The sequence below is a fragment of the Coregonus lavaretus genome (genome assembly GCF_964263955.1).
Source record: "Coregonus lavaretus genome assembly, chromosome: 40".
NCBI classification, from domain to species: domain Eukaryota; kingdom Metazoa; phylum Chordata; class Actinopteri; order Salmoniformes; family Salmonidae; genus Coregonus; species Coregonus lavaretus.
Window position 1 is genome coordinate 7015687 of NC_140027.1, and position 14858 is coordinate 7030544.

Consider the following 14858-nt stretch of genomic DNA (forward strand, 5'->3'; position numbering starts at 1 on the left):
GTAGACCTCCACAAGTCTGGTTTATTTCCAAACGCCTGAAGGTACCACGTTCATCTGTACAAACAATAGTATGCAAGTATAAACACCATGGGACCACGCAGCCATCATACCGCTCAGGAAGGAGACGCGTTCTGTCTCCTAGAGATGAACGTACTTTGGTGCGAAAAGTGCAAATCAATCCCAGAACAACAGCAAAGGACCTTGTGAAGACGCTGGAGGAAACAGGTACAAAGTATCTATATCCACAGTAAAACGAGTCCTATATCGACATAACCTGAAAGGCCGCTCAGCAAGGAAGAAGCCACTGCTCCAAAAGCGCCATAAAAAAGCCAGACTACAGTTTGCAACTGCACATGGGGACAAAGATCGTACTTTTTGGAGAAATGTCCTCTGGTCTGATGAAACAAAAATAGAACTGTTTGGCCATAATGACCATCGTTATGTTTGGAGGAAAAAGGGGAAGGCTTGCAAGCCGAAGAACACCATCCCAACCGTGAAGCATGGGGGTGGCAGCATCATGCTGTGGGGGTGCTTTGCTGCAGGAGGGACTGGTACACTTCACAAAATAGATGGCATCATGAGGAAGGAAAATTATGTGGATATATTGAAGCAACATCTCAAGACATCAGTCAGGAAGTTAAAGCTTGGTCGCAAATGGGTCTACCAAATGGACAATGACCCCAAGCATACTTCCAAAGTTGTGGCAAAATGGCTTAAGGACAACAAAGTCAAGGTATTGGAGTGGCCATCACAAAGCCCTGACCTCAATCCTATAGAAAATTTGTGGGCAGAACTGAAAAGCGTGTGCGAGCAAGGAGGCCTACAAAGCTGACTCAGTTACACCAGCTCTGTCAGGAGGAATGGGCCAAAATTCACCCAACTTATTGTGGGAAGCTTGTGGAAGGCTACCCGAAACGTTTGACCCAAGTTAAACAATTTGAAGGCAATGCTACCAAATACTAATTGAGTGTATGTAAACTTCTGACCCCCTGGGAATGTGATGAAAGAAATAAAAACTGAAATAAATCATTCTCTCTACTATTATTCTAGCATTTCACATTCTTTAAATAAAGTGGTGATCCTAACTGACCTAAGACAGGGAATTTGTACTAGGATTAAATGTCAAGAATTGTGAAAAACTGAGTTTAAATGTATTTGGCTAAGGTGTATGTAAACTTCCGACTTCAACTGTATTTCACTAGGAATGGTTGACTAGGTGTCCTAATAAACTCATTTTAAGAAATATAGTCAAGTAACATTTTCTTAAGACTTAGTAACCACTAACTAGTGTCTGTCCAATACAGCACATGTAATAGGGGATTTGGCCAACAGGGCAGTAACAGTGCATCATCATGAAATAGAGTAAACAAAACAAAATGTCCAGTGACTGACTTACAAATATATATTCTGTCATAGGAGTCAGTGTGTCGAGGCCAATGCTTCCTCCTGAGTCAGGGACACACGGGGTCCATGTTGGGAAACACTGCCAAACTATTAATACTATAGAACTGCTATAACTATGGCACAAGGGATCAGTGCAAATATACAGCCCATCCTCCACTGAAACATCTCCCTCCTTCCTTCCTTTCCTCCCACCTTTACCCCGAGGCGGGAATATGTCTGAGCTCTGGCTTATAACATCTGGGGAGTGTGCAAGCGTGGCAAATGTCATAAGCATTTACCATAACGAACAAAGGAGGGGTATGGAAGAAACATTGAGGAGGTGGAACTTGGGGGCTCAGGCACGAGCAGAGGCGGGACCTGCTGGCTTTGGAGAGTCATGGGGGGCGGAGCTCTCAGCCTCGGAGGTGCTGGATTCGTCGTCGTCGTCGTCCGTCTGCTCTGCGCTGTGGTAGAGCATGAAGGCCTGGGTCTTGTGGGTGATGGTGATGGTGCACGGGCCCTGGGGCCACGGCTCCCCGTCCACCTGCATGGGCATCCGGGACGTCTTCAGCACCAGCTACAGAGAGATAGGAAGGGAGAGGTGGTAAGAGAGATGGGTGGAGAAAAGTGAAGAAGGAAAGAGGTGAGAGGTGGGTGGAGGAGAGCTGAACAGTGATGAGCACAGTAAAAGCATATTTTAAGTACATTGACATGAACTAACCACATTTAAGACAAAACTAGCTAATTACTCCATTACTTAGAAAACATGACAATTCAAACTGGTACTCTATCTATTCAGCTAAGGTCAAAATGACAGAACCAGGAAGGAAACACAGAATACACCAGACACAAATGTGTCCAGTAGACCACTGCTGTCCCCTCACACTGTGGAGATAAACAGCAAGTGGTGGTGATGGAATGGTGTTGTAACCTCACCCTGACTGTGTGGGCCTGGCCCAGCCTCACCGGGTTGGCCATCTTGACTTGGATCTGAGCACAGTGGAAGGAGCCAAACACACCCACCACCTCCAGCAGCCCGTCATCCAGCCTGAGATAGAGGACAGGAGAAAAACACTTAGAAATAACAAGTTAGAAAAGCTTTATAGAGCATTCATAAAGGCTTCACAAGGCCTAGATATATGCTTCACAAATCACCCTTTAGATAGAATGACATTTGCTTATGAATGACTTCTGAAGCATCTCTAAAGGCCTAATATGGAGTTTATGAAGGCTTCACAAAAAAGGACAAAGTGATCTTTAGCTTTCAGTGATAATACACAAACAACTTTTCAATGGACAGTCTGTCTGATGGTAGGGCTTATGAAGCCTTTATTGTTTCTGTATTCTCTAAAGTCCTGTGTGACCCAGTGGTGCTCACCGTGTAGGGGGGTAGGGCTCGTCCCCCATGCCCTCCCACAGACGACAGCCTCCGCCCCAGTAGCCGATGTTACACACGATGATGCCCTCCAGACTGGGCAGTGCCACCCTCTCTCCATCCAGCTCCAACTGTGGGAGCACACACGGGCACACACACGGGCACACGGGCACACACACGGGCACACACGGTCACACACAATATTATTAAATGATATGAGTATCAGCTAGTTCAAGGAGGCATCCAAGGATTACACAACGCACAAAGAATGCTTGAGTTCATTTTAAGTTTGTGACATTTACCAAGGCAATGGAACATTCTATTACATTCTTCCAGAGGCATAGAGGTGAAAGAGTGCACAATAGACATGAGCGTCAATCCCTGAGGCCACTGTGTGTGTGTCTGTGTGCGTGTGTGTGTGTTTGCGTGCGTGTTGTGTGTGTGTTTGCGTGCGTGCATTACCTCAATCCTCTTATCCAGGTCTTTGCATTCTTGAACTAAGCAATCTTTGGTACCATACATGAAATATACAGCCTAGAAGGAAAGGCAACAGTTTGACTATTATAAAGGGGAAAGCAATATGGACAAAGGACATGTTGGAACAAATTCAAATATTTTTTACATTTTCACCCAAACAACCACTCCTAGACTATTCCGAATCAGCCATTTATAGAACAACTAACCACATAATTAATATTCAGTAAGTAAAAGCATTTTCAAATGTATTTGACTAGGAGAGAAAAGTAGCATTAAAGCATTTTTTCCAAATTGATGTGTAGACCATTACACTCAAGCAACCATCCTGTATATTTCCTCTCATACTGTATGTAAATTCAACCACGTGAAGTAATTTGCATATGTTTGTTAATATTTTCAGATATGTCTTTGGCCAACTCTGACCTTGTTGATGATGCGACTGGAGAAGAAGGAGGGGGTCTTCTCACGGTGGTTGTGGAAGTTGAGCGCCATCAGAGCATCCGGCCCCACTGAGAAATAGTTATTCATGGTCAGGACCTGATGAAAGTAGTACACACACGACTTTAGTGATCAAATCAATGGTATAAACAGTGAATAATCAATTCCAGAAAGCAGGAGTATTAAGTTAACCAGCTAACTTTGATAAACAACCATGCAACTTGTTTTTCTGGTTAATTAAGAACGCTAAATTTGTATATTGGTTGTTGTTTGTCGAGTCAATTATACCTTGTCTATTTTAAGTCCTTTTTCTTACAAATAAGTTATTTCAAGCAATTTTGGACAGTTAGCTGGCTTACTCATTGATCTAGCTTCCTGGGACAGCCCCATGATTGCAATGGATCACATGGTTGGAACATGGTTCTGGCAGTGGCAACACCAGAGTTATAGGTGTAATTCCTGTATGGGCCACACACTGAATATATACAACATGTGTTACTGAATCATATCAAAATGCAGGGCAAAATGGACAAGATCAAAAGAGGCTAGCTAGAGAGGGTGAAATGCAACTCACCTTTGGCTTACGAAAGTAGAGTCCCTTTGAGGCTACCTGAACTTTCCACCTGTTAGGAAAATGAATATAAAAATGTCATACTGGATCATTTACAACCATGTTACAACACAACTAGGGATATTGAGCTTTGCAGCATTAGCACAGAAGGCTACGTTACATGAGCTTTGTAGCATTAGCACAGAAGGCTACAGGACTTGGATTTCGTACTATTAGAAGGCGTTACTTGAGCTTCGTAGCATTAGCACAGGAGGCTCCAGGACTTGCTCTTCGTAGCATTAGCACAGAAGGCTACATAGCATTGTAGCATTAGCACAGGAGACTACACAACTCCCTCTGGCTCGCCACTGACCTGTCCATCTTGACCACCTCTGCTTCAAGGACATTCCTTAGCACCTGCTCCACAGGGATCTCCCCGGCGTAGCCCGACCCCCAGCCCAGGGAGTTGGACAGGTCGTTCCCCGTACCCAGTGGCAGAATCATCACCCTGGGGATGAACTGGTCGTGGCCCTGGAGACCAATACACACACACACACACACACGTAAGCACACACACGCATGTGAAACCGACATCAGTGTGCTGCTAACAGTATAGCTTCCTCCACTGTCCCTGTCCCCATACCGGGCTTGAACCAGTGATCCTCTGCTCGCAAACACACGTGACCGCCCTCCTTGACAACGTACCACCCGTTTGAGCTATCGAAAAAGATCTAATGCGATAGCTCCATCGGCAACATTTCAAGCTAGCTGTGGAGTGAGTATGGTACGTTCTCAACTCCGTTAAAAAACACGCACGCCATCTATAGACGTCTTATTCAATAACAACCAACAACAGTAGTTACAGCAACGTTTGTTACAACAGCAGTTACGACAGTATTTTGGCACAGAGCTGCACGACTCTCGTCTGCGCCCGCCACTGTCATGTTACACATGTAAACACACACAGTCCTTTACCTTGAGCTTCATGGTGTCGATGGCATCCAGCACCCAGCCCACGGTGCCGTCCCCCCCACACACCAGCACCCTCACACTGCCTGGAGGCAGCAGGGTGCACAGCTGCAGGGCCTTGGAGGGAGGCAGCTCCGACAGGTCAAACACCTGGGAGAGGAAGGGAGGAGAAAGGAAGGGAGGGGAGGAGAAAGGAGGGGAGGAGAAAGGAGGGGAGGAGAGGAGAAAGGAGGGGAGGGGAGGAGAAAGGAGAGGATAGCAGACAGAAAAGGGATGATATGGGAGGAAACAAAAGGGAAACGGTGGATGGGAGGGAGGAGATGTTTATGCATCCCGCCATCACCGCGCCACCTCCACAATCACTTTAACTTGAAAGAGTGCCTATTGGGGGCTAGTTCAATTTGACCTAGACATCTTAATAATTCCATAATATGCTCCTACAGGATGCTACACAGAGGACTGACTGACCTGGACAGGGTTGAGGATGGTGCGGAATTCTCCAAGCAGAGCCTCCCCCATGTTGTTCCCACTGCGAGTGTTGGCCAGGACCAGCACTGGAGTCCAGCCACTCCCGCAGGCAGACGCCAACTAGACACACACACACACTTAAAATTAAAGTAAACAAAACCTGTTTCAAGCCACAACCCAGTCTTCTAACCTGACTCAAGAGGGACTGGCTGTTGCTAGTAATGCAACCAAACAGTCGGTCCCGATCCACCATTTGGGACACCCTAAACACAGACACTGACCCCTCCCTGGGTGTGACCTCTGACCTTGCTGTACTCATCGGGGTGCCTGCGGCGGAGCTTATTGACATTGTGGAGGTAGTGAGGGGGGATGATGAGGCTGCGGAACTCGCCCAGCTCACAGCGCTCCCCGTCTGACAGGCTGGGCTTGCAGTCGTCGTGCACCATGGTCTGACACCACACACACCTGCCAAGGGCCAAACACACACCCATCAGAGGATCAAGCACAATTTATGTGGAGCTAACTGTAATGTCAAGGCAAAAGATGGATAGAGTGCTGGTTAAGAATTGTATGTGAAAGAGGTCATTATTAATTCCTGTCAATTTGCAAATAATGCAATTTCAGCTTCCCCCATGATTGAAAAATTACAAATAGCACCCTTTCTCTGTCTTTCGTGCCAGAACCATAGACATAAAAGTTAACGCCTTTGCATACCCCTGGGCTTCATTCTGATTAATGTGTCAGATAGAAACTCACACAAATGACAGCCTAGAAGCAAAATAATATTACCTAAAATCACACAGCTTCGGTTGGTTCCCGCATTGCTCCTTGCAGACCGCGCAGACACTGCAGAGAGGGACGTTTCCCCGGACCCAGCGGTGCTCCATTGTCCCATCCGTTTGGGACGGCGCCATAATCTCTTTGCACACAAGGCTCCGGTCGGCCCGACGCAGGCATGTCTCGTCCGCGCACACTCCGCAGCAGTCGCAGAACGCCCCTTGTAGAATGTGTTGTTGGCATACACAGCAGTAGGTGGGCTTGTTGAACAGGTCGGTGCAGTGCCAACCGTGCTTGCTCTTGCGGAAGAAGTCTTTCATGTGTATTTTCCGTTTGGAGCGTTGGGCACTGCACCACAATGTAATGATCACGGGCACTACGACAGCGAGAGCGGTCCAAAACAGGAGTGTCCACTCTTCCCGTGACGATTGGTCGCGGTTTCCCTCGTCCCCCTCCATAGACATTCGAGGAAGAGTGGTTGGTATTAACGCGAATAAACTAATCAAATCATAGAATATCACGATAATTCACCAATATAAACATGGTGCGAAGGGCGCGTCCATCATGAAAGAACGCACAAAACAAGGCTCGAGCAAGATTGTAAACAAGGACTGCCGTGACAAGATGTTGCAAAATGCGTAGCTAGACGACGACCACCAACATTTGAAATATTAGCCACCTGTTAGATATAGTTATTGGGCACCTGATGTGCTCCTCACCTCTCCAGCAATGACCACATTATAAGCTGATAATCCATCGTCTGTAAAAAAAAAAAAAAAAAAAAAAAAATCATAATACGGAAACTCATGCCCAGGCATTTATAATATTAAAGGTTGCATTGACATGACAGCTTCATTACTATATCAATAACACGACTAAACAATAGATTAATCGATAAAACATATGTACCATTGCAAACAGTAGCCTTTCCACCTAATGACCGTGTTCTAGAGCGTCAAAACCGTGTTGTATCATGGGTAACTTTTAACTGACTGATCTGCAAATAATATTGAGTAGTTATTTATATAGAGATAGATATAGGACTCATCTTTGTATCTGTGCCATTATAGCGTATGTGACAGCAAGCGCAGCGCCATTGAGGCTATCTCCATTTTGAAGTAGTCAATTTTCTTCTTCCCGATTGGCTGATTCCTGGTGACCCTGTTGGAGTCATGTCCAACCGGGTCACCAGGAGGGATCAGCCAATGAAGTTGGAAGTCCCACCCAGTTGACTACATTAAAATGGTGATAGCCCTCAATGGCGCTGCCAATGCTAAATAGTATTTTGGCCACTAGAGGCCTCTATCATTCTCTATGGTGATTTATGATGCAAGGTGATTTGTAGATCAGTCAGTTTCGACTCGGCTTTAAAGCGGGCTGCAATGTCGAACGGGTTATCAATACTGTCGTCCGTTTTAATTGGCCAATATGCTAACTGCCACCATGACGTATGTTTTTATGTACTACTCAGCTGACTCTGGCAACTGAAAAACAGATAAAAACAGTTTGTTGAGTGGAAAGATGTAGAGAGTTTCGTTCAATACATTAAAATATCATTACTAAGGCATCAAGGCACATCTACATAACATAATTATATTATAAACTCAGACAGAGCTTTACATTCACTGATAGGCCTACTAGGCCTATAGGAAGTTACCCCTACTCTTATATTTTGGAAAAGCATGCACATTATTTGGGCATTTCTACGTGATGATAGAAATAAGTTGAGCAATAACTTTATTACATTACATTTGACTGGAATGACTGTTAAAAACAAGACAAGCTGTCAAAAAATCTTGCAATCCAAACAGTGACAAGGTCAAAATACCCTTTTCACGGCACTTCGACACCGAAGCAGGTTAGGAGACGGCGGTTAAGGTTAGGAAAAGGGTTATGGTTAGCTAAAATGCTCTCCTAACATGCTACGGAAATCACTTTGTATCGAAGTGGTGTAAAAAGAGTGTGGACCAAGGACGATAAGGCACATGTCCTAGTTTCCGGGAAACCGAGAACAAAACAGAAAACAGGCTTTGAAAAACCACATCCATTAATCCTTGACATGTTATCTCTGTATAAAATGAGTTTTGCGCGCCATCTAGTGGATAGAATCAGCATTGCAAAGTTGAAATCATCACGCTAAAACTGCAACTGGATACAGATGTCGTTCATGCTAGAAGAAAAATATAATTGAGTATGGTGTCAAAGTTCAAATTGATGGAAAAACACGTACATTGCATGCTATAATCACCGCCAAATAAATATACAAATAAATGTCTCATGCCAGAACAGCAGGCACAGTGACACTAAACAGATGTTTTCACAGTTATGTTACCCAGTTTTGTGATATTTGCATTGGGTAGGTGATGGTGACGTAAGAGGATAATTCCCTCACCTCCTACGGACCGGGGTCTCAGTGCAGAAGTAGCCGGGCAGGAGAGCTGAGACCAAGATGAAGAAGTTTGTGGCATTTTCCCTCTGTCTGGTCCTCTTGACCATCTACACAGCAGGTAGGCTAATTTTGAAGAGGTAAATTGCCTTTAGAAAAATGTATTAATTAACCTATTGGTGACTGGTGAGTCTTTTGGAGGTCTCTGATAAAAATGTATCTTTGCATTTTTTTCTAAATATTAATGCAATAGAAATGTTGTTTTAAGAAAATATGAATATGCCGTTGCTAAGCAGTAATTAATGCAGTAATTTATATGTTCAAATAATTAAATGGGTAATGAAAAGTAATTGCTGCTTAATTAAACTTACAAAATAAAAATGCAATTCAGTCATGCACAGAAAAGCAAATATTGTGTTGCCTCATTGTATCTAGTAAATATGAAACTAAATACATTTCTTTTGTATTAAGACATTGCATGAAAATATGAAAGCAAAAACACAAAAAAATTCATGTAAAACAAATATGACAGAGTTGTTTTAACTGCATGCATATAGCTCATTTCAAATACTATATTGATATGCACCCTATTACAATATCATGTACTTCCATTTTGAAGCTCTTATCAATGCAGTTTCATAATCATTGCAAAAAGCCTGCATGAGCTCTGGGTGTTGCTTTGCCACGTCGCTGTGTGTGCCTGGCGCTGTTGACAGAGCCAGCCAGATCCATTTTCATACCCCCTCGCAGGTTGGCCTTTGGGGGTCACGTGCTCCGTGGGCCGCCCTGGCTCCCTGGGGAGTGGGGGAAATGAATGGGCACTTTGTTGCTCCACCAAAAAACAGCCTCCTAATGGTATTCTGCTGCTGCTGGGGGACAGACAGGGACAGAGCTCTATGAGACCAGGGTTGCATCTCAAATAGCACCCTATTCCCTATATAGTGCACTACTTTTTACCAGGGCCCAGTGCACTATATAGGGAATAGGGTGCCATTTGGGATGCATCAAGGGGCTGTTGATCTGCACCCTCAGCCTGGTACATTAGAGAGTAAACTGCTCAACATAATAATAATTGGTCATTTAGCAGACGCTCTTATCCAGAGCGACTTACAGGAGCAATTAGGGTTAAGTGCCTTGCTCAAGGGCACATCGACAGATGTTTCACCTAGTGGGCTCGGGGATTAGAACCAGCGACCTTTCGGTTACTGGCACAATGCTCTTAACCACTAAGCTACCTGTACATGTACTAGCCAAACAAACATCAGCCACAGCTTCTCCCCTATATCCTCCACACACTGGGTGTGTGATGAGGGGGTTGTTGTTGATGGTTCGAAATCAAATGCAAGTTTCTCTTCCTGTTTAATGGCTGCAACTGAAATGGCAAGTCTGGAAATGTAGGTTAATGTCGTGTTTTGAGTTATAAAAGTCAAGAGCAACCAGAGAGATACAGGAGGAAAGAGTGGGTGACAATAAATGTCTGATATCAGGAAAATTACAAGAATATTGTTTTTGGTATATTGTGCAGAGAGTACCCTATGTCACTAATGGTTGCAATATTTTTGTTTGAGATAGATGTAGCCAAATGAAGGTTGACGTTCATTGTCATGAATCTTGCCCTGTAGGCAGAACTGAGCAATTTCCGCTAGATGGGCCAGCTGCAATGTCAAAATAGTCTATATCATAAAAATGTATGTCTTAATTTAAGGTTAGGGTTAGCGGTGTGGTTAAGGTTAGGGTTAAGGTTATGTTTAAAATCAGATATTATTTTGGTATTTATTAGGATCCCCATTAGCCGCTGCAAAAGCATCAGCTACTCTTCCTGGGGTCCACATGAAACATGACATAATACATAGTACAGAACATTATTAGTCAAGGACTGAAATACATAAATGTAAAACATCACACATAGCCTATATATCAGTACATACACACAATATATAGGTCTAATACATGGTACAGTGCAAATTACAATACAATATACAGTGCATTCGGAAAGTGTTCAGACCCCTTGACTTTTTCCACATTTTGTTACGAAGGCACTGTATATAAAATAGCTGTGTCACTTCACAGTTCCCTTTGTGCAGTAAGGTGTTCTTTTATCTGTTTTTTGAAACTGGTTTTATTGCTAGCTTGAGTTACCTGGGGTGGCAGAGAGTTCCATGTAGTCATGGCTCTATTCAATACTGTGTGTTTCCCAGCCTCTGTTCTGGACCTGGGGACTGTGAAGAGACCTCTGGTTGCATGACTTGTGTTGTACAGATCGGTGTTTGAACTGTGTGCCAACTGCTTGAACAGACAGTTCAGTACCTTCAACACATCAATACCTTGCACAAAGACCAATAGTGATGCAGACAATCTCTCCTCAACTTTGAGCCAGGAGAGACTGACATGCATGTTACTGACACTTTCCCTCTGTGTACATCTAAGTGCGATACATGCTGCTTTGTTCTGGAACAACTGCAATTTACCTTTGTCCTTCTTTGCCGCACATGACCACACAGCTGGGCAGTAGTCCAGGTGCGACAAAACTATGACTTTGTAATGACTTTGTGGCTGTGCCAGCTAGTGACCACTCTGCAGAGCTGCCTCCAGGGCAAAACGTATGACAATAAATGCCAACCTGCGTAGGCAAACAGTGATGTTGCACAGTCAACTCTTTGAAAACGAAGGGATATTAATGTCTTGAAATGCTTTCTCTTTCTATCACCAGATGCAAACCCAATCATCAAGGAGAGCTATGCTAAGCAACTTCTGCGGACCAAGAGGCAGAAGCCCGGCCACCCCGATGAGCCAATGAGGGTAAGGTTCGAAGTGCAAAGGGCACAATTATAAATCTGCAGCGGTGTGCTCATTCTTATAAGAATCCATAAAAAATTGTTCACTTAACGGTTACCCTGTAATTTCTTCTGTTTTGATATGATAATGAGAGCCGCTTATGGCTTGATAAATGAACAGCACTTTAGATGATATGTAGTCATACAATGAAACTGCTTGTCAACTATTTTCTTCCCTGGTCCGTTTCATTCCAAAAAAAGAAAAAAGACCCCATTCATGGTTCTCTCACATTCCCCCCCCCCCCCCCCCCCCCCTCTTTTGACTCTTGCCCCCCTCTCTCTCTCTCTCTCTCTCCCTCTCTCTCTCTCTCTCTCTCTCTCTCTCTCCCTCTCTCTCTCTCTCTCCCTGTACAGGAGCACTTGCTCCACATGCAGGTTCTGGATCAGAGGGCCCAGGAGACCAACCTGGAACACTGGCTGAACCCCCACTGCTACCCCCGCTGTGACAGGAACTATGGACACCCTGTCTAAACCCCAGTGACCCCGCCTTGACTCCTCACAGCCCAGGTCCCTGTCTGTCCGACACAACCATAAAACATGCCTGATTGGGTCCCCTGGGTCATGTTCAGTAGGGAACAGGGTAGCAAAATGCTGTGTAACAAAAAAGTACCAGAAAGTACATATTTTCACTCCATTTCGGACACTATTCAGTTTCGTGCCTATTGAACACAATGTACAGTACCCATAATTAGCCTATAGGATGAAGTTGCCTTTTGATGCTGATCAGTTTTGTATTTCCCTCCTGATTGGTTATAGTTAGAATTGGGGTAGGGTAAACTGATCCTAGATCTTTCTTTTTGTCTACAGGTGAACAAATGTTTCTGTGTGGTGGAAGGCGTTGACGGCAAGAATAATGTTGACGACTGTGATGACGACAATGAAAATGATGACTATGATAATGATATGAGGGTGAAGCAAGGAGTGTAACTCTATCACATGTATTTCATGATGAAGCCTCAGCAGGGAACATTAGTGGCCATCAGTAGAGACCAGCCATAAGTGCATGTTCTGTTTATTTCAGCAACATTAGCCTATAGGAAACGTTAAATTATGTTAACATCATAGAGGATACTTGATCAGTTTATATGTAGATATAGTTATGAAAAATGATACATTGTATTATGTAAAACAATGTTTAAAAAACAATAATTGAATAAATAATCTAATACAATAAAAAGAATGATGGAAATATGGTGTGTTTTTTTTCTTCCGTTTTGAAATTGGACTCCTGAATAAAATATCACTACTAAAGGAAATTGAACAGGCTTCGTTCAGACTTCTTTAGAGAAAATAAAAGCTTTAACTACTAAGAAAGAGAAAACTACTAAGAAAGAGAAACTGCGAAGCGGCAGGTAGCTTAGTGGTTAAGAGCATTGTGCCAGTAACCGAAAGGTCGCTGGTTCTAATCCCCGAGCCGACTAGGTGAAAAATCTGTCGATGTGCCCTTGAGCAAGGCACTTAACCCTAATTGCTCCTGTAAATCGCTCTGGATAAGAGTGTGTGCTAAATGACTGAAATGTAAATGTGTCATAGGCGGTCATGTGAGATTGACCCCGCCGCTGACCCGGGGTTAAGCGTGTTGCGGTCGGCCATGACCCGGGGTTACTATTGAAGTTTTGGGAATTTAACACTTTATCGCAGCTAAACTGAATGGCCGGGAGCACTAGGCTAAACGCCTACGCAGTTCTGGACATGTGAAGGGAGTAAATATATGCAGACAAGAAAAACAGTTATTCTCCGAAGTGAACGTTATGCAATTTATTTTTAACATTGCGTAATATATAATTGAGCTGATAACATATATGGCCGTATGCGACTGAACCGGCACACATTTTACATGCAATTTAAGAAATGTGTTATTGATTTTGGGCTGCTTGGATGATTGATTGCATTTGGTCAAATTTGTTGGAAACTTTTATTGTATTATATTATATCCCCATGATTCAATGAAACGTCTAACACCCAACGTATGTTTCATCTGAAGAAATTGCATTGTAGCCTATCTGTTCAGATTGTTCAATTATTATCTGCATGTGGCATGCGACCATAATCGAATGATTCTGCAAAACGAATGCACCGATCGGCCTACAAATAGGCAACTGAACCAACCAAGTCAATACACCAGAGTAAGCACGCAACAATCATGCAAATTGATCATTAGAAATGAAGCCATAGACTATACAAATATGACCAGAGTCTTTTGTCTGGCAGATGCATTCCTGTCAGACATAAGTGTAACAGCAGGTTATAACACATTATATATTTCGTAGGCAATCTGTTATAGCTCTGATGATCTATTTGGTAACATAGGTCTACCTACCTTGTGACCCCACATAACCAGCGTGTCAATTCCGCAGATACCGATGAGCGCTGGATTTTATTGGATTATGATAAATTCAAGATTTTAGAAAAAGTTAAGGCCAATATCATTTTGCAATAGTACAATTAAATTATTCCTGTAGGCCCAATGTCAACCACTTAAAATAATTATAGGCTACGGTTTGTTCTGTGAAGAGCTTGCAGGAAGACCTCTGAGAACAGCACAATAACATTTAAATACAATTCTATAAAAAAAACGGTCTCATTAAAATGCTTTACCAGCCGTCTCAGTCCCTACTAGCTTATTCTTTTAGCAATCTTTGTCATTTTAATATAAATAAGACAGTGAAATTAGTATTGTACTTTTAATGAACGCAGATAGGCCAATAGATTGGAGTTGCTTTCTGATGTGTTTTGAAACAATCTAAATCATTACAAAATATATAAACCAAGGTCCCCTCTTTCTAGGCCTTTGTGGACCATTGCCAAAACGCACTCATCGGCTCTCAATGAAAAATAGGAAAACGGTAGAAATACTATTTCTCTACTATAATTGACACTACCCTATATTGCTAAGAAAATGTCATTACGAACCACGGCAAAGAAGAGGTAAGCCTATTCCTGCGGTTGGCCTATAAGTCAGAAATATGGTAAACATTATTCTTTACACTATTTGAAATGAGGACAACAGGAAACATGCAAACTAAAGCAGCTTCCTAAGTCAAAAAATCCCATGTCAGATGTCACCAAAATATTTCTGAAACCTGTAATTGTATTAAGCATTGTATAAAGCACATTTGCAATTATCAGTCCTTTTTACAGCCAAGGCAAACCTGGAATCTTAAAATCAGTTGGAAGAAATCATCACAACCAGAAACAGAG

General features: G+C 43.2%; 2 protein-coding genes across 3 annotated transcripts; one reads left to right on the forward strand and one right to left on the reverse strand.

Moving 5' to 3' along the window:
• Nucleotides 1-7201, reverse strand: LOC311113325 (diacylglycerol kinase epsilon-like). Its single transcript, XM_084156546.1, has 11 exons — nt 6450-7201; nt 5966-6125; nt 5661-5780; nt 5199-5342; nt 4597-4754; nt 4248-4296; nt 3659-3772; nt 3221-3292; nt 2762-2889; nt 2320-2431; nt 1-1960 (listed from the first exon to the last, which is right to left on the reverse strand). Exons 1-11 carry the CDS (start codon nt 6899-6901, stop codon nt 1739-1741), a joined length of 1731 nt encoding a protein of 576 aa, XP_084012672.1. The 5' UTR covers nt 6902-7201; the 3' UTR covers nt 1-1738.
• Nucleotides 7202-8858: 1657 nt separating this feature from the next.
• Nucleotides 8859-12743, forward strand: cUnh17orf67 (chromosome Un C17orf67 homolog). Of its 2 annotated transcripts, none has more exons than XM_084156661.1 (4): nt 8859-8944; nt 11534-11622; nt 12012-12164; nt 12465-12743. In XM_084156661.1, exons 1-3 carry the CDS (start codon nt 8887-8889, stop codon nt 12126-12128), a joined length of 264 nt encoding a protein of 87 aa, XP_084012787.1. In that variant the 5' UTR covers nt 8859-8886; the 3' UTR covers nt 12129-12164; nt 12465-12743. The 2 variants fall into 2 exon arrangements, with proteins under 2 accessions (XP_084012787.1, XP_084012788.1); XM_084156662.1 differs by lacking the exon at nt 8859-8944 and adding an exon at nt 11261-11340.
• Nucleotides 12744-14858: the final 2115 nt, after the last annotated feature.

What these genes read in the sequence shown, in the direction of transcription:
- LOC311113325 (XM_084156546.1), bottom strand. Translation starts at nt 6,901, where the DNA reads ATGTCTATGGAGGGGGACGAGGGAAACCGCGACCAATCGTCACGGGAA. An exon ending in ACCCCGATGAGTACAGCAAG is followed by an intron (nt 5,781 to 5,965) that starts GTCAGAGGTCAC and finishes GTGTGTGTCTAG; the next exon opens with TTGGCGTCTGCCTGCGGGAG. An exon ending in CCATCCTCAACCCTGTCCAG is followed by an intron (nt 5,343 to 5,660) that starts GTCAGTCAGTCC and finishes TTCCTCTCCCAG; the next exon opens with GTGTTTGACCTGTCGGAGCT.
- cUnh17orf67 (XM_084156661.1), top strand. Translation starts at nt 8,887, where the DNA reads ATGAAGAAGTTTGTGGCATTTTCCCTCTGTCTGGTCCTCTTGACCATC. An exon ending in CTTGACCATCTACACAGCAG is followed by an intron (nt 8,945 to 11,533) that starts GTAGGCTAATTT and finishes TTCTATCACCAG; the next exon opens with ATGCAAACCCAATCATCAAG. An exon ending in ACCCCGATGAGCCAATGAGG is followed by an intron (nt 11,623 to 12,011) that starts GTAAGGTTCGAA and finishes CTCCCTGTACAG; the next exon opens with GAGCACTTGCTCCACATGCA.